General features: G+C 39.8%; 1 protein-coding gene across 1 annotated transcript in view; it reads right to left on the bottom strand.

The window, feature by feature from the left end:
- The window catches only part of ube2g1a (ubiquitin-conjugating enzyme E2G 1a (UBC7 homolog, yeast)), a 59,377-nt gene that overhangs the window by 11,427 nt on the left and 21,634 nt on the right, over nt 1-26,316 (bottom strand). The window contains exon 2 of the mRNA XM_080210363.1: nt 8,719-8,821. Within this exon, the coding sequence (XP_080066489.1) occupies nt 8,719-8,821 (103 nt within the window). The remainder of the gene's footprint in view (nt 1-8,718; nt 8,822-26,316) is intronic.

Here is a 26,316-nt window from a genome sequence, read left to right as displayed (position 1 = left end):
ACTTTTATTATCTGCTCACTATCTGATTACTGTGCATAAATTGATAGCTGCAATTCCTCTAGCAGTAGCCATACAGCAAAAAGTACTTCATTGGCAGCAAAGTGGTTTGGGAATTGGGGTTGTGAAAGGGGCGCCATAAATAAATCTTTAACTTAGCTCCCTTTTTTTTTGTGTGGACTTAAGAGAATGTTTAAATTGCAGCTTGCAATAAGAAACAAAATAAAGAGGGTGGGGATGGGGTTAAGTTGATGGTTAAAGAATTGGTGCAGGTGAGAGCAAGATCGGTTGAATGGCCTGCCTTTAACATCACAAAATTCAAGGACAGAGACGATGCAAAAAGGATGTTTGTAAAAACCATTCAGAATAAGAGTACATGCCATTGGGGGTAATATTGAAATGTATTTACAAATGGAGGAAAAGTGGGCCCACATTGTTTCTGATAATCCTCCTTCTGCAAACAATTGTAAAGGCCAGGTTGAGTGACACCCTTTACAAGTTCCTTCACATTGTCCTCTTAACATCCAGTCTCACTCTTGTTTTTCCTATTGACCAGAATCTCTGCTATTTTGTATTAATTTTACAATGTCTCTTACCTCTTAATCTGTCCATATTTTTTGCAATTTGGAACGCTTGTCCTTTAGGAGTATAAACTTATTCTCAAATCACACCGAATTCTTTAAATGCCTCCCACTGATCCTTTGTTTTTTTTTACCCATTAACAGATTTGTTCAATTTACCATGGACAGTCTGTCTCATCCCATTAAAGTCATTCTTACCCAAATCTAGTACCTATTTCACATTTTTCCCTTCCTGTTTTGAACACAATCATTATGATTGCTATTTAAAAGATCCATGCATTATTAGGCTGTTTAAAAATTTGATTCATTGCTTGCAATTCAACTGAGGTCACTGGCTTAAAACAAATTCTTAAAGTGCCAAATGACAAATTCCCATTTTGCTTTAGTATAATTACTGTATTCCAAATTAAGCACACTGCTAGGCAGAACTGCTGTTACTGTGGAAAGTTTTAATATATTCTGTGATATTAAGTTGTTAATGAAACAAATCAGACCTCCAGCTCCATATCTGACTAATTCCCAACGTACAGTAGCAAGAAACAAGCAACTTGCCAAACCATCTGCAGGTTCTAACTTTTTCCTGCAGATACCACATTATAAAACAGCAAGAACTTAGGATGAGGCTACCTGCTAGCTCTCTAAATTGGGAAACGGGTAGGTTGCAACACTTAAAATCTAATTGCATCTTAAGAGATAACAGCATTTACGTGATTGTTATGGTGGCAAGCAGCTACATACTTGCAAAATGCTACCTCCTCCAGGAGGATCAAAAAGGGTATCAGAAGATCTCAAACCCATTGTTTACTAGACAATGATCCCCATTACCCTACATGCATCCAAGAGGAGATAACTGACAACAGGCACCTCTGACAATCTGTTGCAAGACCCTCAAAATCTGGTGAAGCAACCGTTCTATCTTGGAACTCTTTCACGGTAGGAGACCCCCAGGTGGACTATGGGATGTCCTCAAAAGCATCCCTGAAAAGATCAAATATTCCCAAAGTAAGCCCTGATCGGAAACAAAGAAACGGCAGAGGAACTATATAGGTACTTTGCGTCAGTCCTTACGGTTGAAGACACCAATGGGATGTCCAGGAGAGTCAGGGGCACAGGTGAGTGTAGTGGCCATCATTAAAGGAGAAGATACTGGGGAAACTGAAAGATCTGAAGGTGGATAAGTCACCTGGACCAGATGGAATACATCCCAGGGTTCCAAAAGAGATAGCTGAGGAAACTGAAGGCATTGGTGATCTTTCAGCGATCACTGGTGGCAGGGAAGATCCCAGAGGACTGGAAAGTAGCTACTGTAACATCGTTGTTTAAGAAGGGAGGGAGTCAGCAGACAGGAAATTAAAGTCAGGTTAGCTGGCCTATAGTCACTGGCAAGATTTCAGGGATGATGCGGAAATGGTCGGCATTGGACTGGGGTAAATCCTCTGCTTAACCCTCCTTCCACTCACGTTGTCTATACCTTTAAGACTTGATTACCTGTAAAGACTTGCATTTCAACCATTATTTTCTAAATTGAGTTTGTCTCTTTATATGCCCCGATTGTGAACAGAACTCCCATTTACCCGATGAAGGGCAGCCCTCCAAAAGCTAGTGGCTTGAGCAACCAAATAAGCCTGTTGGACTTTAACCTGGTATTGTACAAGATTTGAGAATCCATTATTAAAGATGAGATCGCAGAATACTTGGAAGTGCATGATAAAATAGGACTGAATCAGCATGGCTCCATCAAAGAAAGGTCGTGTCTGACAGTTCTGTTAGAGTTCTTTGAGGAGCTAACAAAGAAATTAGATAAAGGAGGACACAAATTATTTAGATTTCCAAAAGGCCTTTGACAAGGTGCCGCATAGGAGATTGTTAAATAAATTAAATGCCCATAGTGTTAATGGTAAGATCCTGACATGGATAGAGGGTTGGTTGACTGGCAGAAGGCAGAGAGTGGGGATAAAAGAGTTCTTTTTCAGGATGGAAGCTGGTGACGAGTGGTGTGCCTCAGAGGTCACTGTTGGGACCATAACTTTTCACCATGTACATTAACGATTTGGAAGGAGGAATTGAAGGCACCGTTGCTAAGTTTGCAGATGATACAAAAATATGTAGAGGGACAGGTAGTATTGAGGAAGCTGGGGTGGGGGGGCTGCAGAAGGACTTAGACAGGTTAGGAGATTGGGCATAGTGGCAGATGGAATACAATATGGAAAAGTGAGAGGTTATGCACTTTGCAAGGAGGAACGGGGGCATAGACTACTTTCTAAATGGGGGAATGCTTGGGAAACACGAAGGAACTTGGGAAATCCTCGTTCGAGATTAAGCTGCAGTTTCAGCCAGCAGTTAGAAAGGCAAATGCAACGTTAGCATTCATGTCGAGACGGCTAGAATACAAGAGCAGGGATGTACTCCTGAGGCTGTATAGAGCTCTGGTCAGACCCTATTTGAAGTATTGAGAGCAGTTTTGAGCCCCGTATCTAAGGAAGGATGTGCTGGCCTTGGAAAGGGTCCAGAGGAGGTTCACAAGGATGATCCCTGGAATGACAAACTTGTCACATGAGGAATAGTTGGGCCTATACTCATTGGATTTTAGAAGGAAGGGAATCTTATGAAACTTATAGCATACTGCTAGGCCTGGAGAGAGTGGATGTGGAGAGGATGTCTCCACTAGTAGGAAAAACTAGAACCAGAGGGCACAACCTCAGGCTGAATGGACAATCCTTTAAAACAGAGATGAGGAGGAATTTCTTCAGCCAGAGACCAGTGAATCTGGCTGTGGAGGCCAGGTCATTGAATGTCTTTAAGACAGAGATGGATAGGTTTTTGATTAAGGAGATCAGGAGTTACGGGGACCAGGCAGGAGAATGGAAATGAGAAAAACATCAGCCACGATTGAATGATGGAGCAGATTCAAATCGGCTGAGTGGCCTAATTCTGCTCCTACATCTTATGGAGGCTGACAAAAATGAAGAATATTCATTTAGGAAGGCACCAAATGCATTGAAAGCCTTCTTTGCGATCAGATTTTGAATTTTTTTTTCAGCCACCTCAGAACCCAAACTGGAGTGCAAGTAATTCATATTCATAATCATAATCAATGCCATGGACTGCCCGAGGAGAAATGCTACCTAATAAAAAAAAAGCAGGCACTCACTATATTCATTTCCGGCTCAATGTTTAAACCAAAAGCTGAACAAAACAAACAAAACAACAAGATTCACAGAGAATGGACATTGCTCAATGCTGAAATACAGCAAATTGCACAGCACCAACACAAAGCTAATCATACCACGAGTCACTGCCTTACAATACAGAAGTTAATGCTGGATTCAAGAAACTCCTCCACTGCACTATCACAACATATTCAAGCTATTTTCCACACAATAGACTAGCAGTTTATATCTGACTAAAGGGCTTTTTAGGTACGGGAAAATTGTCCGTATCGCTCCAAATAGATTTCCACCCTTTGTCAGACTTAAAAAAAGCACTAATCAACATAAATGACTCCGGCTGATCAAGTTGCACAACGCTTCACCCATCTTCCCTACTCTGTAGCTCGCAAAAGAAAAAATACTGCATCTTTCTTCATCAATACATCTGAATGAGTGGCATTGACCTTATAGGGTTTTATTCTTGCTTAACTGATCAGTCAGACTATCCCACAATAACTTCTAATCTTACTCCCACATATTTATTTCTGGAGTCCCAAGAATCCCAAGACTTTTCAGACTTGTGCTACACATTACCAGCACCACTTTAAACACCTTCAGTGAGAAAAATAACCAATTCTGTATAAGCCACAATTCCCTGCAATTAAAAAGTTGGAGACCAAAACCATTGCGCTTAGTTCCAGTCAAATATTGTCCCCTATTCCACCTCCTCTCCCTAGATACTCCAGCTAAACCAGATTATTTTCAACTTTAAAGCTCTATTTGACCAAGATTCATATGTCTTCCATCGCCATCATTCATCTCCAATATATCATCAGAGCTGTCCCTGCCTCATATCATTTGTGCCTGAAATCTATACTGTTACCACCGCCACTATTTGAATGTGCTTGGGTGGCCTTCCATCTTCTACCTGTAAAACTTTAGGACATCCAAACTCACTATCTATAGCTTAATTAATGCATATTTATCTATCAAACCTGTTCTCATGGATCCAAATCAGCTCTGGGTCCATCAACAGCCCAGTTTTAATTTGTCTTCATTTGTGTTCAAATTCCTTATGACCACATCCCCGCCTCTTCGCTAAGATTTAAGTCATCAAACGCTGGCCACAGGGTTTTTTTTTTCACCTTACTATTAGTAGCCATGCTTTCAGTTGCTTGGGTCCCGAATGCCCTATCTTTCAGGTTTTTGTTATCATCTCCTTTGGTTTTGTATAATTTTTGCCGGATCACACTTCAAATTGCTTTGAGGGGTTCTTCTACATGAAAAAAATTCTATATGAAGACATTGCTGTTCTAGTTACTGCTTTGACTGGCCTCTAGCTGGATAGTAGCTGCTAAACGTTAAATTGCCAGCCAATGTTACGCATCCACACACACAAACACAACATAGAATATAATACAATTTCTGCTTGCATCTCCACTCCTTGTAAGACAGCATATTATAAATATGGTCCATCACTCACTCAGAAGTATTTAGTTAGTAGTGAAGCACTTTATGCTACAAAGTGCAGCCATTCCTGTTCATAAGAATATAGCAGTGAATGAAGTTATCAGTTTGGTGTTGTGTGACAAGGGAAGAGCAATGATAGGGGCACCACGAACAACTGGACTCCTACAGATTTGAAGTGCTGAGTCAGCCCCAACTGCTTTATATTGTCCAATTTAGAAAGCAAGCTCCTCAGTCGCAACAATGGAATTCCATATTTATGAAACAATTGAGCGAGAAGTAATGCTCAATCTAGATGGCAATGTGTTTTTGGTCACCTGCAGCATTGCTAATAGTGAAGGTTATGGCATTTAGAACACAGTTGCGCAAAATATCAAAGAGAGACGGACTTTCACATACATTCTGCAATTCAGTTAGGGGTTTTGCCTTTTTTTTTTAAATGACGTGCTCCTTTATCTATGTGTCCAGATTTTTTCCAACTTATAAAATCTTGGTAAACAAAATGTGCACTTTAAAATTACATGTTTCTGCAAGTTGACAGTCTGGGAACAAAAAGAAACTTCATCCAAGGGAAGTGACAATCAATAGTAGAAAAGCTTGAAAATACAAGATGACAACTGAGCACAAACAGAAGGGAGAAAATTAAGTCAAGTATTTTCCAAAAATAATTTTGGCTGCCATCTTTGTTTCACCACCAAGCTGCAGTTTAGAATTAACAATCAAGTTTTGCCAGACAAAAAGGGCAAACCTTGCTAATAATTCTTGTGCTTCAGGTGTACATTTTTTGTAACTGTGAAAATCAGCATAGTAGAAAACAGTGAAGTGCAGCAAATAGCCATTCATTTTAATCCCTAGAGAGGGTGGATGAAGTCAAGTGAGAAATTAAAGCCAAAAATCAAAAACTAACCTGAGTATTTCAGTTTTAACCACTACCCTCCCACCAAAAATACATTTTGGCCAAGGTTTCCTTGATCTTGGGAAGCTAGACAGGTAAAAGGAGGGTTGGATTGATAAGCCATCACAACAGGCTTTGTGACTCGCAAGAATAGCAATGTTTCTTCCAGGCCCAACAAATTTTCCTCTCTGCAATTAGTTAACCCTCACAACAATCCCTCCCTCGACAATAATAAACAACCCCCATCTCTGATCTTTTGGCCTCAGTCATATACACCACAGGAGATGGCCATTCGGCCAATCGAACCATACTTAGTCGCTGTCAGGCAAACTAGTCAGTCCTAATCCCCTGCTTTATCCAAGTGACCCTGCAAGTTTATTTCCTTCAAGTGCCCTCCAATTTCCTTTTGGAATCATTTATTGACAGCTCTGCTTTTAAACTGCAGCAGTGTCACCGGCTGCCCCCTCCTTGACAGGAGTTTTAAAATTCAAAAATGGTATTTTCAGCAGGATGAACCCATTTTCTGATCCATTCTGTCACAGCACAACTGAACTCTTGAAATGATCAGCTTGTATTTTTTGTGACTCCTCGTTTAGAGCTCTGTCAGACCACGTGCATTTGAGTTACTATTTTGGTTGCTAATTAAGGATGCATCTAGATTGCAAGCTCAATGTCTGAAATAATTCCTGGACTCAACCCAACTCGAGAAACTCTCTCAGGAGAAGGCAACCTCACCAATTAAGTTTGTCATTCAGTAGAGTGTAAATCCAGTGCATTAAACCTAGTTTATGAATACTCCAAATCTAATGGACAGTTAATTCCTATTTTAGTGTAGGCTGCATACTAAATGGATGTATTTACCCTTATAAATATCCACAATTGTAATTTCTGGCAACACTTCTATACATATCCAGCATTGTAAAGAAGCTAGTTAAAGTTCCAGCTAGTCTGTCTAGGAATCTTAAAGTCACAGGTCAGTCTTCAATATAAATACACTGCAAAATAGCAAATATGCTAAGTGTGAAGTAATGCACAACAGGAATTAAATTGGCTTGATTTAGAAATCTTACATCCTTAAATCCAAATTTGGCTGGTTGTGTCATAGAAACTGACCTCAAGGTGCTGCTGAATGCTACAGGCCTCAGTTATAATCCTTATTATAAAACCTCTATTGTGCAGAATAAAGCCATTCAGCCCATCAAGCCTGCACTGACAACAATTGCACCCATTTACCCTGCTAATCCCCCTGACACTAAGGGGCAATTTAGCATGGCCAGTTAACCTAGCCTGCAATCTTTGGACTGTGGGAGGAAGAAACTGGAGCACCTGGAAAAAATCCACTCTGACATGGGGAGAGTATGCAAGCTCCACAGTCAGATACCCAAGACCAGAATTGAACCCGGGTCCCTGGTACTGAGGCAGCAGTGCTAACCTCTATGCCATCGTGCCACCCATATATTCTCCAGTTTCCAAGAGCTGCTTCTGTTGAGTGTCCTACCCCTCTACCTTCATACTTCTCTTTTGTTTTATATTGCTGGCCGTTGCCATTAAGGTAGGAAGAATCAACGAAAGTGCCGAACATCTCTGCCGCATAGAGTTGATTTTTCCAACACTTTGAAGTTGCAAAACAAAGCAAAATGGAAGAACCTGATTAGGGTACACAACTTGAGGCCAGTTTACTGGAACTAAAGATGTGGAAACAAATATCCAATTTCACAACTTCATTGGTTACACAAGGATCAAGGAAGGGGTTTTTAAAAAAAATTCAGCCTTGAGAGGAGAACCAAAGAATGCGAAAACAACCTTTCCCCAAAATGAGTGAGATTAGAAGACAAAGCAACAAAGAACATTTGGTGTCACAGCACCACAGTCTTATGATTCCATCTGAATATAATGTTACAACTCTTCTGCAGAATTCATCTAACATACCAGCACCATATTAAATAAATCATGTTCATCAATTAATACTCTCTATTGGAACAATAACTGCCTTCAGATGCACAGCACCTTGCTTTACAGACCAATTTCACCCTCCTTCCTGGATGGAGGAGCCACAAATCTATCCATACATGTCAATTTGTATATATTGTTAAGGAGCAATACAAGCCAAAAAGTTTCTCTTCTCTTCACCTTCAAATAAAAATCACTATTACTGCATTAGCTAATAGGGCATTTGGAATGGTTTTACAGTACACATCCCCGAGATGGACTAAAATGAGCGATTTAACTCATTCCAAAGAATACAGTTCCAGCCCCTCAGGTCTCGGCTGGACTGTGTATGAGCTGCTGAACCAGTGGCATGGTTACAACCGGAGAGAGGCAATTTTATTCGAAAGGCTCTTTACAAAACCAGAATTTCGGTTAAACTAGTGCGTTTCACAGTCACCCATTTGTTATTCCTCCATCGAGGACCCACTGCAAAGCAGCCTAGAAAACTGAAAGTGTAAAGCTTTAGCATGAGTATAGCTCTCCCTGCTCCCACCCCCTCCCCCAACCTGACAAAAACGCAACAGGTTATCAGCATGCCTAGGTTTTGCAAACAGTTTTGTTCAGCCTTTTGCAAGACTTCTATGACATGAAGCAAAGCATAATCACCCACCTTAAAACAGGCCATAAGAGCAATACTTACTATAGTGTGTCAGGTGGGCCTATGATAAGCACTTCCCATCTGTATAGGTCATTGTCATCGATCAACCCCGCTGAAAAACCATCAACAGGATTCTTGTTCAGCTCTAAAATGATAAGTATGGACAAAGGTTACATTTTTAGCAAGTTCTAATATTTAATATAAAATTGTCACAGTACTGTTCAAAAAGAACCCACACCATCATTTACCCTTCAAGTTAATCTTGCAGATGACACTATAAATCAAAAGTCAAAGTCTATTTATGAAAACACAGACTTCAAAAGAATAATATTGTACATTATGTTATTTTTAAATTGCAGTGATAACAGTTGTGGCATTAGAAAGAGCCAGCTCAATGCAATTGCATTGTAATGGCCTGGGTGAAATGAATTTGTTTCCCCAATGCTCTGAACCCCAGTACAGACCAAATAGAAACTGCACCCCCAAATGGAATATTCAAAAAGCACTGGAACAAACCATTTGCTCTCCATCACCCTCAGATACTGTGCAATCATTCACACCATCCACTCACGCTTCAAGCATAAACTCCTTAGTAATGAAAACGGAAAATGATGGAAAGATTCATCAGTTTAGGCAGCATCTGAGGAGTGTTATGACTCCCGTTGGCATTGTCGCTGAATGGAACAATCCCAGAATGGAACCCCAGCTCAAAATACTGCAACTTTTACTTTTTGAAACAAAACATGGAAGAGAGTCAAAGGATTAGCTTTAACAGGAGTAAAAGTAAACATGAAAAAATTGGATTATGATACAATGTTCCTTTACTGCCCCCTTAGTGTAACAATTCCACAGAGATTACAAAGTAATGGTCTCACTAACACAAAGTTCCTTTTAAGCACACTAGATGAAAGTCATAAGTCATACTCCTCTCTGAAACCAAGTGAATGGTCTGTGGACTTCTCCAGATGACTTTTTTTTTTACTGAGAGCCACCTTGTCATCTCACTGAACTTCAGATTCCAAATGAGCGATTTCAAATTCTGCTTTCAAAAATAAAATCACACTTTGTTTTCCCTCTGCTGCTTCTATCCAAGTTTCACACCCCTTTCTTCAGATTTCATTTACCTTCAAAAGGCTTTTACACAAAATTTGAGGTCCAGCTATCGATTTCCACAATTATTTCAAATAAGATCTCAAAAACCGCAGATATCTCTTCAACTCTGACTTTATTGAACAGTAATCTGTCTGGTTTGCAGTTTCCTCTTTTCTGTTAACTCCAGATTTCTTGAAAGTTTCTCTTCATTTTTCTAGTTTCCTTAACTAGTGGGACTTTAGATTTCTAGCATCTGTTTTCTTAATCTCCATGCCATAGTATGGCTTTCCTCCTAGCAAGCTGAAAGAGATGATTTCTCTTTAGCCTTCTTTCAGAACCAAGTGCTTCCAGCAGAGCTGCCTTCTCTCTCACTACCTATCTCCAACTGCAATCGAATTAGCTAAACTAAAACTTAAAAATTTCTCTACAAGGCCTCCATAATTGCTAATATTTACTCTTCATGCTGTAGCCTGCATAATAAAAATCACATTTGGAATTGAAACCAACCCTCACAAACACGTTTGTGCAGCATGAATCTAATCTAAATGTCCCTTAAAGTTACCTTTATTTTCTTAACAGGAGCGAGAAACTTGGCAAACATTGAGTCTGTATCATATGGTCTCAACACGTTAACTCTGTCTCTTTCCACAGATGCCAGATCTTCTGAATCTTTCCAGTATTTTCTGTTTTTAATTTCATATTTCCAGCATCCACGGTATTGTTTTGTAAACTTCGGATGGGCAACATATTCAGGTATGTCCCTGACTCAAAGGCAACAATCTAGCGAGGCTTGAGTTCAACTTTCCTCAATCTTAGCCACATAGCAATTTATTCCCGAAATGAAAACTTTCCTCTTCTTTTAAAAACTGTCAAGTTCTCTGCAGGTAATCCACACCCACTACATTTCAGCTGTTTGTTCTAGAGGAAAGTTAACTTGGCCCAAAAGTTAAAGATTTTGCTAAGGAAATGCAGACTTTGAGGCTACAAAGACAGACTGAATATGGTCCCAGCTTAGCTGCTAGACAGGGAAGAATGCATACAAAAATTCATCATAAAAGCCATCACTGGTGAAACCAAAACTGCCCACAAATTGTATAATTTGTGCCACCATTCTCCCAATTATGCACAGTCCCTCCCAACCATACTTTAGCTTAGAAAGTTCAACCGTGTCCCTTGCATGCATTCATTTTTCCAAACTAAATCATCAAATCAGCCTTACTGTTGCAGAATAGAACTTTTGGTCATCATTCTTGTCACTTCTTTGTGGTCTCCAGAATCTAGATAGCCTTCATGTGCGTGAAGGCATCTTATACTGATGCCCTGTTGACCAATACACATGCCACATGTAGTGAATTGGCAACAGGCAATTGATACTGCTCAATTTTAGAGCCACATGATACTCATAACCAGCATTGTAAGTTTAACATGTCTGAGCGTAGGTATAACTCTGAACCATGACATCAGTCCCCTAGTTAAACAAGGGAAATAAACCACGTTGCTGTTAGGTAAAAAATCATATATCAGAGAGACTGTAATTATGTTTATCAGAATATTTAATCATTGGGTTTCTATTGGCTCAGAGGCTGAAGGGCCACATATTCACTGAAATAAGGAAAGTATTCCACTTCATTTCTTCTCCATTCCTGTTCTAAGTGCTTCTAAATGACACATTTAGATCCACTGGACTGTTGCATGAAATGCTGTGAAAGCCAGCTTTTGGAAGGTCAGCAGTCTGATTACTTGCAAAATTTTCTTTGGGAATCTAATGACACAGGATGCTAACTAAAGAACTTGGTTTTGTTTAGCTGGTTTACAGAGTAGTGAACAGCATTGCATAGATACCTATTAGGGTGAAAATGTGCAACTTTGGCAAGCTGCGGCGATGCAGCAACATCCAGATGCATTTAGCGATCATAATAGATCTGTTGAGCGATTGAAACGAATAGGATGCTTTTGGCGTTAAAGGAGAGATTGCAGGAGGTTGGCCACAAGCCAACAGTTGATTAAATATCCACAAGCTGTGATGGAAATGGCAGGTGACAGAGCATAAAGCAAGGCAAGAGTCAGAGCGCAGAAATTAATACGGAGGATCTGTTGATTCTTCTCCTCCCAGAGTCTCCTGTTATCAATTCTGCGAAATGGAGACAGTCTTAAATAAACTGAAGTACAGTCAGAAACAAAGCACTTCAGTTAACTGATTGTCACCACCCTTTGAAAGTGTGTACATTAGGCTTGCTGAACATGAACTGCAAAACCTTTTGAAGCTACTCCCCTGGTTCTGGCAGCGAATACATTGGTCTTGATCACTAATGGCTTAAAACCTCAATCTTGATTTTTAAAATATTGCCCTTTTGTTTTATTAGCATTTCTGTTTTCTATCAAGTGGTGAAGTTTGGCAAGTAACAAAATCCAATTTGATGACACTGCTCAAATACAAGCATATAAAAGTTATGCCTGAACTAGCACTCTTGATACAAGACCAGATAGTCCTGGAAATACAACCTGAAATTCCATATGCTTTTTCTAGATCTCGTGTATGGTTTGAGCACAAGGTCATCATGATCCCCACAATAATTAGGTACCAGAGCATTGACCTTTCACCAGTCTTTTGCATTAAGCATATTTAAACAGCTGAGTCTGATGCTTTAGCATTCAGTTACATTCTCCTGTTAATAATATAACCGATTACAGGAAGAATGTGCTCAGGATAGATCTCGACAAAATTCAGTGCCTCTTTAGCAAAGATCATAAAAATCAGAACAAGAATAAATTAACTGCTATTTGATAGCATTGCATTGGTAGGACAGCATAACATTGAACAGAACATTCAATGTAGAATCCCTACAGTGCAGAAACAGGCCTTTTAGCTCATCAACGTCTGAAAAACCATCCCACCCAGGAACCCCTCCCCATAACCTTTTGCATTTATCATGCTAATCCACCCAACCTACACATCTTTGGAGAAAACCAGAGCACACACAAAACCTATGTAGGCAGTCACCCAAAGCCAGAATTTAACCCAAGTCCCCAGCACTGCAAGGCAGCTACGCTAACCATTCTACCACTCCGGTTAGTAAATATTGTTAAATTGGTCAGATAAAGTAATCTTTTATTATAAATAATCACTTTCAAGTTGATAAACTAGTGGTTTTTGCAACAATGCTAGTAACTCATTCTGGCAAGAAATCAATTTGAATTGCAGTACGTGCACCTCATCTTCATTGTGAAACTACGCAACAGTGTGATGGTCTGTACAGCCTACGTAATGTTAGAAACTTAACACTCATCAGGTTGGTGGAAAATTATCATCCTTTAACAACAGCAAGTTAATTTCAGCAAATAACTGCCTAACTTTCTGGAAAGCCTCCACTGAAAACATAGTTTTGTCAGAGAAATGCAGCCAAGAAATCAAACCTAGACTATGTGCCTGAAAAGGTTAGGCTTGCATCTGGTTAACGTTGTTCTTAAAAAAGTCACTCATTCTCATAGGTTTCAGATTATGATTAAATTCCTTTAGAGAGAAAGCGCACAAACAAAAGTGTATGCAATCATTTGATTGCTTTATTGCGAAAGAACTTTGCACAAGGGAAATTTGGGGAAAATATTTAAGAGTTCACAAGTTTTGCAAGTCGTGCTGGCAGGCTAAACTAATCTTAATGCAACACTTCGCTGGCAATGACATGCTTTCAGTGTAAGCGTTTCATTATCTCAGCTTAGCACCACCAAATTATTTGCAGCATAAATTGAAAGCAGCAAGTTGATTCTAAAATCAGGTTAAACATGTGAATTGCTTAAAAAACAAACATTTTTATCATTGGTAGCAACAACCCTATTCCAAACATAGTACATGGTATTGCACTCTGCAGCACTGCACATTATACGATAACATATTATACAAGCATGTCCTCCGCATTTCATAAGCATATTTACGTAATGCAAATTTTTGTCAGCAAACTTTGGAAGGGTGTGGCTTTGGTACATTGAGAGGATAGTTTTCATATAGCAAATCATCTGATGTGACCACCATTAGTTTCATTTATAACCCAACCGCACCAATGATAATTCACCATTACAGATAATTTTCATATCATATTTTGTTAATGTGAGTCAAAATGTAAAATCAGTTTCTGTGAAGCCAGAATGAATGATTTACAGGCCAGCTGAACCCCTGCAAAAAAATAGTTAAAGCACCAGACAGAGAAAAAGATCAGGAAATTAGAGGTATATGTAACATAGGTAATGCCGTAATCATGCGGGACTTAAATCTTCATACAGACTGAACAAACAAAGCCTGCAATAATGGCACAGGGTAGGACTTTATGAAGTGCATTCAAATAAGCTTTCTAGATCAGTACGTAAAAGAGCTAACTAGAGAAGAGGTTATTTTAGATCTAGTAACCATTTTTACATCCTTTATTCCGCTGTTATTGGAATACGAGGCTCCACTGTGGTCGAGCAGAAGAAGTAAAGCATTGATGCAAAGCCTTTGAAAGTGTTCTAAAAAGGGCTTTTAAAGTCATTCTGACCCTAATTGCTACTCAGAAGCCATTCACAATTGTTTTTGAACCACGAGAACAGTTGTGATCAAATCTGTTGCTCTTTTGTGCTCGCGCTGCCAATCTCTAAACTTCATTACCATCACCTGAAGGTAGATCTCACAGCAGCTACCAGTTACAGACTTCAAAACAACTAGCTGAATTAAGGTCAGAATAATCCAATTCCATTCCACAACTGCAAAACAAACTCTACTGTGCATTAGACTTTGAACTTTGACAATGTAAGGCCTTAATATGGCAGGTACATTATTCTATTCTGCTTTTTCTGCATTTTTTTGTCTTTTGCTTGTAATGACTGATTGTAAAAGCTTGCTTCATGGCCACAACAGAAGTTGATTTTCACACAAGTAAGCCTTTGAATTAAGAAAAGTTTGTTCATAACTTGAAATAAAAGACACTCTTGCGTGGGTGATGATGAATTTTATAATTGGGTTTGACAGTGAATCTATCAAGTCCAAAATTAGGGTCCTAAATCAAACTACATATTGCTAATAAGGGAAATTAAAGATAGTATTAGCTTAAAAGGAAGAGATAATGACAATGGTATTAAAAACGTAGTAAGCCCGAGGATTGGAAGAATTGAAAAATTCAAAGGATGACGGCAAAGCTGATAGAGAAAATAGAATACAAGAGTAAATAAGCAAGAGAGAAACCACAAATTTCAAAAAACTTCTGCACCTTACTAGGGAAGAGGTATTTACAGCCTTAAAACACAGTAAGGGGGATAAATCCCCTGGGCGTGACCAAATGGATCCTTAGAGCTTGTGGGAGGCTAAGGAAGAAATTGCAGAGATATTTGCTTCATCTCTTTCCACTGGCAAAGTTTGCGAAGACTGGAGGGCGGCTAATATTGTTCCACTGTTTAAGAAGGGTAGCAAAGACAAGCCAGTGAGCCTGAATTCAGTGATGAGTTATGGAGGGGATTCTGAGGGACAGGATCTACCAACATTTGGATAGTAAAAGTCTTATTAGCGATAGTCACATCTGATGAATCTTAATGTTTGTACGATGTACAATTCTGGTCTCCTTCTCAAAAGGAAGAATGTGCTTGTCCCACAGGCATTACAGAAGCTTCGTTAGATTAACTCCTTGGATGAGGGGACTGGTCTATGAGAGGACTCTGCCAATATCCTCTGGAGTTGAAAAGCCTGGGTCCCTGGCAGTGTGAGGCAGCAGTACGGACCACTGTACCACGATCCCACCTTTATTTATTCTTCAACCAGCATCACTGGTTGAGTTAATCATGAAAGCAGCTTGACCACTCATACAATGGATAAGCCTGAAATGGTGGATAAAAAGCAGTAGCTTCATCAGCATAATAAATTTCAAACACTACAAAAGGAAACACAGCATCTGCCACATTCTGCCATTTGTAGTGGATAAAGGAATATGTCAAGGCTACGGGTGAGGTGGAATAATGGGACGCAGAGAGAAGAGGCGCAAGAAAAACATCAGTACTTCCTACGGACAAGCTTTTTTTTTAAATGATGTGGGCAGCATTTATTGATCATAAATGTTGTGACTGCTGTTGGCCTATGTATTAATTTACAGTGACTACACTTAATAACTGGTCATTTTATTGGTTGTGAAGCAGTGTGTCTGTTTCTTGGCCTGAAGACACCCGAAGTACAAGCTCTTGCAGGAGAAAAGCTGGAACTACTGTTTTGTCAACACACTGAGCAAAATTCACCAATTTGACTTGGAACCTGAAAGCAATACAGATTTTAGGTTGACAGAACATGCAAAGCTATCCCTCAGAATATAAACCTTTGCTCAAACTATAACATAAATACCACAGTTTCTCCAGAAGGATGAAAATACTGAGAACAGAGGGCGATAGATTCCAGCCCACCTCACAGCAATCTCCACATTTCAAAGCTAAAAGCTCGCACATCCCATGAACTGTCTAGAATTGAAGGCAGCACATTTGGAGAGGCGAGGCAAGCCAAGCCAAACCTTGTCTTCGGATTAAAACGTATGATTTCTGCTGTACACCAGGTCAGAGCAGAGGACAATTTGGACATCGCACTAATAGACTTTAATCAGATCATGTTAGCAGAAACCAGCAATAACAGGAAATTAAACAAAGTCAAATAGAGAATCCCTGGTACAGATATATTAATGTATCTAGCAGTTTGCACACCATCTTCATTAAGTCCTTTCATCACAAAAGCAGACCGCCATCATTCTGCAGACTTTTTAAATACTGCTTTATTCAGGGATGATGAAATCAACTGCAAATCGAGGTTATAAAGTTCTCTTGCTCAGATTCTGCTGCTTTTAGTAGTGCCCCTGGAGTGATCAGTAATGTTCCAATCTTATAAACAAATAGCATTTTACCTAATTTCATAGCTCAATGTGGAGCTATGGCAGGAGGCAAGCAGAATCTGAGGGGTCAAGTTGGTCCCAAGATGACATGCTGTCAAGAATGTAAGCAAAACCTCTGTCAGACTCAAAAGGTAATTACAGACATACATTATCTATATGATCAGCCAAGCCAGCTCTGATTCACAAATGTCTAAATACCCAAAGGTTTAGCTTATAAACCAAACACACAGAATTTATTAATGCTCTTATGTTGGTGCTTAAACTTCTGCACTGCCTATACACAGGATCCCAAAGGCCTTGACACCAACATATTCAAGTGTCAAACGCAGTGGATGAGGAAAAATATAATCCATTATCAGATAAATGTAACCTGTAAATAACTTAGTACAACTGAGTGTGATTTAATGAGGCTAAGTGTGGGATAGGTATCCATACACATCAAGCAGCTAATCAAGTCAAAAAATCTCTGGCACGTGCTGAGTGGCCAATCTCAGGTCAGGTCAGAGACTTGCAACCAGCAATGTTAGAGGATATCCAGTAACACCCGCTGAAATTTACTGACCTGGAGTAGACACAAAAATCTTGCTAAGCGGTAGTACTTTAACTCAAGTACCCACTGAACAGCCAATAATAGAGAACCATGGATTATCGTTACTAATATTGAGTGGCCTGAGAAAGCACTACAGGCATTTAGCAGCTCACATGGCGGCTTTCATGTGGTTTGTCAAGGGTCAGGAACTTGGCAATACACCCAGCCACGATATTGCGGGAAAGTGTGGTGTAACTTCAGGGAAGAAAGAGGTAGGAAGCAGGATTCAACTAGGCAACTCCAATGATACAGGCCTAATGGAGACTGAAGGAGAAAGGGAAAACTCACAGCAGGGTGTGCACACTATGGCACTCAATTCCACTTTCACTGCCAAACGCCCTTTGATTCAATACTGAAATCAGTACTTAGCAGCTACGGCAGGCAACAAGACATCAGGACATTAACACTATGATGGATACAAAAACAATCTTGGCTGAAAACTGTAACAAGCAATATTTAAAAACTTGCTATTTTATGTAAATATCTTATGTGAAATTAAAAAGGAAATTTGTTCAATCCATTCAGTCCATTCCAATCAAAGTCTGACATTGGAATTTTGCTTCTGATATTTGTATTCAATGCAGATAAATTCAAGAGGTAGCAGGAAGTGGGATGGCATTTAAACATTGTACATGTGCTACAGAATACAGGAGGAGGAGGCAGTGCTGTGTGGCATTGTCACTGGACTAGTAATGCAGAGACCCAGGGTAATGCTCTGGGGACCTGGCAGATGGTGAGATTTGAATTCAATAAAAACTGGAATTCTTACCTGGTCTGGCCTACATGTGACCCCAGATCCACGGCAATGCGGTTGACTCTTACTACCCATCCTTGAGTGGGGATTTAATTGCTGGCTCGGCCAGTTACCCGCATCCCACAAACAAATTTTTAAAAATATATACATCAGCAGCAGCTACAATATTAGTATTTATTTCCTTCTTTACAACATAAAAATAAATGGTTAGAAATTAGAAAAATAAGCCAAAATTGCAAAGCATCATGTATTAATCTACTGTTGCAATAGATGAAAGTGATCCAAACATACTGAAGGCTGGCTTCAGTAGAACAACTGATCGTATGTTGATTACCAAGTTTGCAACTTCATCACCAAAACTTAGCAAAGCAGGTTTGGCACTCAAAAGTACAAAAAACCCCAAGAAAATGGTCAGAATTAAGAACATTGCACATCTCAAACTCCATTTTCATCAAAACATTCAACAGCCTATATTTATTTGTGTCATAAGTAGGCTTACATTAACACTGCAACCCCCTAGTCGCCACACTCTGGCACCTGTTTGGTTACACGGAGGGAGAATTTTGCATGGTCAACGCACCTAACCAGCACGTCTTTCGGACTGTGGGAGGAAACCCAAGCAGATACGGGGAGAACATGTAGGCTCCGCACAGTGACCTAAGCTGGGAATTGAACTTAGCCCCTGGCGCAGAGAGGCAGCAATGCCAACTACTGTGCCATAACGTTGCCCATTAGGAGCCCTTCCTCTGGCTGATTATGTTCTAGGGCAGATCAGCATAAGAGTTGGAGAATGAAATAAACAACTCAGTCTCTGCACTGTACCCAGCTGGTGTTAGTGCATGCCAGAAAATAACACAAGTGGAAAAATGCAGGCAAAAATCCAAACCCTACTGTATCAAAAATTTGCTACATTTAATGCAGGCAAAAATCCAGACCTTACTGTCTGAAGAAATTGCTACATTTAACTTTGCATTCACAAGAAATTGCACAAGCAAACTCATGCTGGGATCCATGTATCCTTTCGCCATTAACATTTTGATTAAAACCCAGCCAGAAAAAAAATGATTCTGGAACAGCTCCAGAGTTGATTGCACGGAGTCAAAACATTAATTTCATAGCAGTAATCACTAAACATTCATTTCAGGAAATAAAACCAACACAATGGGAAACCAACTGCAAAAGGAGGGCAATGGTAGGCTCCAGTAACCATTTATCATCCACCACTTTTCAAAAGCAAACTGCGCCTCCAAAGATGGTCCAAGTTCCAAGGGTTACAACTGCAAAAAGTTGGAACATTTCAAATGGGCCAAATAAGTTTTATACTTTTGTAGGACTGGATGTTCTGCCAAAAGGGAGTGAATGACTGAAAACCTCAAATTGTATGAAATATTGTGGGCGGGAAACCTAGCTTTTGGACAAAGCAGAAAAGCACCATGCCTGAAAGAAGCTCTCAGATAAAACAATGAGAATCAATACCAACATTTGAAACAGGGTTATATTTTACAAGATCAGTTCAGGTCATCACTTGTAATGAGGCAATACCAAATAGTTCCTTGTAAATCTGAGGTGCAAAATGCCTGGGAAGATTTTAACAGGCAATCCTATCTTGGTAACCATCTAGATTTCTCTTTGTGTACAGTGCTGCAGAATGTTGCTAAAATGGTTATACTGCATTTGTACAGCACACCTTGTGGAATGTGCCTTTGCAAAGAAGGTCTGGAGTGAGATGCAGTGGTATTTGTCGAAGTCCGTCCCAAGCAGCTCGGTGACGCAGGTGCTCTACAGGCCGTTTCCGGGGACGCACACCGAGACGAATATCAACTGCTGCTGGAAGGTCATCAACTCGGTGAAGGATGCACTTTGGTCCGCCCGATACTTGCTGATCTTCCAGTTGAAAGAACTGTCCTCGACCGAGTATTGCAGACCGGCACATTCCAAGGTCCAGGACCATGTGCTGAGGGACGCGCTGAAGCTTGGAGCAATCACCGCAAAGGCACAAAGGGGAAAGGCCAGACTAAGGCCTTTTAACAGAGGCAGACCGAGGGCCCGGGAACTGCAGAATACCCTCGACCTGCGTAACTGTGTGCCAATCTGAGCAATAACGGCACACAGTAATTTCTGAGGCATGTATATAGTTTTAAGGTTTGAAATGTAATGACTGTAATTTGTATAGAACTGTAAAAAGGTTTAACTCTGCACTGTTTGCAATTCAAAGACATGTAGATTTGCAATCATTTATTTGAGATTTTTATTCATAAAGTATATTTTTGAAAAAAAAAATCAAATCTCTCCAGGTTTGTGTTACCTGAAACTACCATCGTAGAATCTTACCTAGAAATCATAATTTTCCAATGGTATGGGAATTTGATTTCATTTACATACCTAGTTTTGGACTTAGATGTCCAAAGATGTGCAGGTTAGGTGGATTGGCCATGTTAAATTGCCTCTTAGTATCAGGGAGATTAGAAGGGTAAATACATGGGATTATGGGGATAGGGCTTGGGTGGGGTTGTTGTCAGTGCAGCTTGATGGGTCGAATGGCCTCCTTCTGTACTGTAGGGATTTTATGAGATCTACTTGTTAAGTAGGTAACGGTTCCATTTGTTTATCAAACTTAACATATATATCCAGTCACTGATGTAGCAATGAGGAATGGTAGTTATCATTTTAAGTCTAGATTATAGGTGCATGACACTTCTGGGCAGAGAGTGATCATTATTTTCCAGTTAGCTAGTACTAAGTTATAAAAGGAAGATGCTCTACTTTCATAGCATATCATTCAGCAAAGTTCCCGTTTTGAATTTGTTCACAATATCTGCTTCCACTGAAGTGCTACAAACGACCAGAGATGCAAGGAGAGGAGAACGGATTTAAATGATTTACACAGAACTTGGTGAAATACATTCCATTTGGTCCATTTTGTTAAAATTATGTTCACCTTCCCTCTTGAGCCACGTGAATTTGCACTGAATTAAGCGAGTCAAAAATACCCACGTTTCTCTTTTTATTGTTCCGTAGACCCACACTATTTTGGCACCTTTCACAGTGGCTTTTCCATTCCCAACACTTCAATGTACTATTGCCAAATCTGTGGATGACTCAAAAGATAGGTGGAAAGGAAAGTTGCAAGGGTGACACAAAGTTCTATAGAGGGATATAGACAAGTTAAGCAAGTGGGCAAAAAATGGTAGTAAAATGTGATGTTTTGCACTTTGGTAGGAAGAATAAAGGAGCTGATTATTCAAATAGAGAAAGACTGGAGTAAGCTGCAGCACAGAGGGATCTGGAGGCTCTCCGACTGGATTTGGAGGTATTAATGCATACATCACAAAAAGCTAGCATGCAAGTTCAGCAAGTAACAAAGGCAGCAAATGAAATGCTAGCCTTTATTTCATGAATGAAGTATAAAAATAGGGAAGGTTTCGCGAAGACAATGCAAGGCACTAATGAGACTACACCTGGAATACTTAAGTTTTAGTCCTCTTATTTTAAAATATACTGGTATTTTGGCAGTATAGAGAAAGTTCACTATATTGATCCCAGGAACAGAAGGATTTTCTTATGGGGAGGAGGTTGGTTCAGCACTCATTGGGAGTTTAGAAGAATGAGAGATTATCTTATTGGTTTCCTCTGTGGGACAGTCTAGGACCTCAGAATAAAGGGTCGCCCATTTATAACAGAAATAGGAAGAATTTATTCTGTGGATAGCAAACCTGTGAAATTCTTTACTACAGAGCGTTGAAGAGGCTGAGTCATTAAGTATGTTCAAGGCTGAGACTTATATTTTTAGCTCATCATGATTCTTATCTTCACAAATGGAAAGTGGTCTTATGTTTTAAGAAAAAAAACTATCATAGCAATCAACAGGCCATGTTAAAAATCTTACATATGTCAATAAACCATACAATAAATACTGGCAATCATGGTAATACATGACCAAAAAAATCAAGCAAAGAGAAATTAAGCTCATGACAGATGTCAGATGGATAATACAATGGAGAACCAGGCTGAATATAGAATGTTCAGAGGGGAATTGACAAAGCAAATAAGAGAAGCCAAGAGGGAGTATGGAAAGTGACTGACATAGCTGAGATATTAAATGAATGCTTCTCATCAGTCTTTCCCAAGGAAGATGCTGCCCAGGTAATGGGGACAACCTGCACCTAGCTATAGTGATTTCTTGTGATTTATAAGACATTTCAGGAGGGTATTTAAGGGTCACCACTTGAATCCTATATAACAGCTGGTGCACCTCTACAGTCAATTGACTAAGGATTTTACACTGCATCAGTTAAATATAAATAGCAGGTGTAGACCATATAGCTTATGGAGTCTCCTCCGTTTAATAAGGTCATGGCTGATCAGATTGTAGCCTTAATTGCACTTTTCTGCTGGCACCCCATAATCTTCTGACTCCCTTGTAATCACAATTCTGTCTAACTTCACCTCAAATATATTCAATGGCACAGCTTCCGCTGCTCACTGGGGCATATTAATGGGTGGAGAAATTCGCTCTAGTCTCCATCTTAAATTTATCCTAGTTCCAAATTCTCCAACAAAGGAAAACATCCTCTCAGCATCTACCTTTTAAGCCTCCTCAAAATCTTATATACAGGGAAAGATCACCTCTCATTCTTCTAAACTCCAATGAGTATAGGTCAAACTTGGTCAACTTTTTCTCATGACAAACCCCTTCATTCCAGAAATCAGCCATGGGAACCTTCTCCAAACTCTTTCCAACGCAAGTATGTTCATTCCTAATTAAGGCAATATAGTATTCTAGGTGCAATCTCAATGTCCGAACTGCAGCAAGACTTATTTTATACTCCATCCCCCTTACAATGAAGGCCAGCATTCCATTTTCTTCCTAAATACTTGCAGCTATATTATAGGATGGAGAGGAAATTCCAATGGCCAAATTGCCTAACCCTGTTCCTATTTATTACTTAATCCTTGAAATCTTTCAATTTATTTGCTTCATTTCACAAGGTGAAAACCATGGACTTTTCAAAAGTTTGAAGGGCCAATACTGGAGATAAATAGCATGATTATTCATCTATGACAAAAGGAGGCAAGAAAAAGTGGCAATATAGGATTTTAAAGACCGAATCCTACAAAACCAAAGTTTTGCCAAGAATTAGAATGCGTTAAATGTTATATCCCTGTTCAGAAGTGCAAAGAACAGACTGAGAAATTATGGGTGGGATAGACTCATTTCAGTTGTTTCTGTGAAGTTAAGAAAGGAGTGAGATTTTCCGGCCACGCATGCCCCAAGACCAGAAACTACTGCCCGAGCTTAGTGGACCTGCTACAATTCCCACAGCAGGAGAATGGGAAATTTTCAGCAGTGGACTGATAACGTTAAGAAACCTAAGTTGTGCTCGACAAAGTCAGCTTAATTTTAATTTTACTTTGAATGTACAATCCTAAACTCAATTCATATTTTATAGCCCAGTTGTACGTTAGAGCAAGCTTATTTTTCCAGGATTCAAAAACTGTTGGAGGGTTCAATTTAACTGTCAGGTAAATCTATGTGAGCAAATAGTGCCAACAGCTCCAGTTCATGGAGACTTAACACACTTTGATAAGTTGTCTTGGGAAGTTAGGGGCTGCATACGTACATAATAATCTGAAAATTGAAGTCAGGATTGCATTCTGACAAAATGCATTACAGAATTTCTAATACAACTGAGGATGCTTAGACAGCTGTCTGAATACAGCCTCAAAGTGAAGAGGTTATATAGAATTCAATACAGAGCTACTTAAGTACAAGAAGTTTACTGATCACCATGGTAAAAAGTGAGAATATCTACCTTGCTGCCAAGTAGCCAAGTGTTGAAAAGTATGCTAACCATAAGTAGTCACCTAAGCAAGAGCTAAAGTGACAAGCATTTAGGATACAAAGAAACAAGATCAGTTCCAATTGGCAACCAACAGTGATCAAAAGGTTTCTTTTTTGACTTCCTTAAGCCCAAATTCTATCTCCATGGTACAACTCCCAGTTTTGGCAAATTATGGCTATAATCCTGCTACATCCAGTAATGAATAGAGGATTTCAAATAAACAAACAGGAGGCAGCAGTGACTTCGCAAACATCTCCATTCAGAATGGTGGCAGAGGCTAGCCCATCATTACAAAAGACATTTGCACCCATCTACAGCCAGGAATGCAGAGTAGATGATCTATCTCTGCCAGAGATGTCCAGTATCACCATATTCACGTCTTCAGCCAATTCAATTCACCCCATGTGATAACAACAAACAAACGAAAGCACTGAGCAGACTAAAGGTTATTGGCCCCGGCTGTAGTGCTGAATTCAGTTGAATGCAGTAGAGGGAAAGAAAGCCGCACCCCCTTTTTACAGCACTATCAAAAAGCAGGTAAGTTTTATGAAAAGTTAGGAAACCGGAGGGAGGGGTTTCATTCTTCTAACTTTTCCTGGGAACTATTCCTATTAAAACAGTCGAAACCATCCAAAGAGTGCGGTTCAAGTTGGAGTATTGATTGTTCCCAGTGCAGGGCAATTTCTATGTAATCTTTATACAAGATTTCTGGGGAGGATCTCCCAGGCAAATCTTTGGGATTTCCTCTTCATGGTACAGAGATCAGAGGTTACGGGCTAATGACATTAAGATAGTGGATAGTACAGAGCATTTCGCCCCCCCCGCCCGATTACACAAGAATTAATGGTAAGCTAACTATCCTCCATATATGAGTCAAAAACTCCATTCCAGTGATTTGACAAACATCCTAAATTTGTATCGATGCGTATCCCCTCCCAGCAAGGAAGTAATCTCTGGCTCACCACTAAATAATACCGCATAATAACATGTATCTGTTACAATTTGGAGCCTAACTGTCACATCTACACACAGCCAAGGGCCAACATTTTACAAATGTTTAAAATCTTTTATACCAAACCACAGTGGAAGCTTCCTTGCCTCCAAATGGTTCTAACACAGTTTGGGCTTAGCTCTTCAATCTACTAAGACAGAGCTCTACATGGCTTCCTCATCCTTCACACAGATACGTAACTTATCTCTCGAAAAGCATGAAGTACTTAACGATTTATATACAGTACTAAAGTGGTAATTCAAGGACAGATGACTTGAATCATTAGGTAACCAATAGCTTTGTTCCTCAACATGAAAGCTGCAGTTTTGTAATTTGAGCTTAGTGCTGACACAGAACATGACTACAACTGAAGAAGCTACTCCCAGATCAGTCACGAAAAAGAGTCACAGACCAGAAAGAATCAAGACCTCAATAGATGCAGGGCCTAGGTGAAAGGAGAAACTGATAGCAGTTGGAAACAAAAACCAATAAACTATCCTGCAAAGCACAACAAATGTGATTCAGGTTCACTGCAATACTTCCCAACAGAACGCAAGTAGGTAGGAAGTAAGCAAGCACGAGGGTGGCAGTTCCTAATTGAGTGAAGCATGGAAAAAAAGAGGTAATATTGGATAGTGAGGGAGGTGACGCTGGTCTGACAAGATGTTGTCCGAGAGAAGAGACCAGCAATGCGACATGAGAGCCAAAACCTGGAAGCATTAATAAGGTGAGCAGGCAGGGAAACGGGACGTGATTTTAAAGATTTTTTTCCCCTCTCTCAACAGTCAGTAGTTACCGAGGAGATATATAAGCACTATATTAAATTTATAGTTTAAAAGTAGCACAAGTTCTAACAGTCGTGTTGTCAGCGCAGTGCCAGGGTCAAGGACACCTCCTCAAGACTGGAGATAAATTTGGGAGTGGGAGGGTTCTCATGGTCCATAATGTTGGGTGGGACTAAAGAAAAGAAAGGTTCAGCCAAGCAAATGCAAGCAGGTAGGGGTGAAATTGCAGAACCACAAAAGATCTGGAGTACTACCTGAGCCATGAGCAAACTGAATGATTGAAAGATGATCAGAGAATTGAGTAGATGGGAGAAATGGATTTTGCTTTGCAGGGCACTAGCGAAAGTGGAAGCTGTCACCTGATCACACTGGGCCACAATACTGGCAAACCATATAAGTAGGACTGCAAACAGGGATTGAAAATTAAATAGTTGGGCAGGGAGCAGAAAGAGGGTTCATGTGAGAGGAGAATTGGAAAGTTTAATGGACATATGAGGGCAACAGTGCAAGATAATAATGACCAGATTATGACAGGAAGGCACAAAGTATAAAAACATAACTGTGCACCAGAAATAAGATCAGAGTAGGCAAAAACAGTAAAAAGACAGAACTTCAAGGGTCTTTACCTGAACGCTTGCAGCGTTTGTAACAAGATGGATAAATTAATTGTACAAGTAGAAACAAAGCAGTATCATATGGTGG

The sequence above is a fragment of the Carcharhinus amblyrhynchos genome, chromosome 23 (assembly GCF_965287045.1).
Source record: "Carcharhinus amblyrhynchos chromosome 23, sCarAmb.v2.hapA, whole genome shotgun sequence".
Classification (NCBI taxonomy): domain Eukaryota; kingdom Metazoa; phylum Chordata; class Chondrichthyes; order Carcharhiniformes; family Carcharhinidae; genus Carcharhinus; species Carcharhinus amblyrhynchos.
This window is presented reverse-complemented; position numbering and strand designations above follow the sequence as displayed.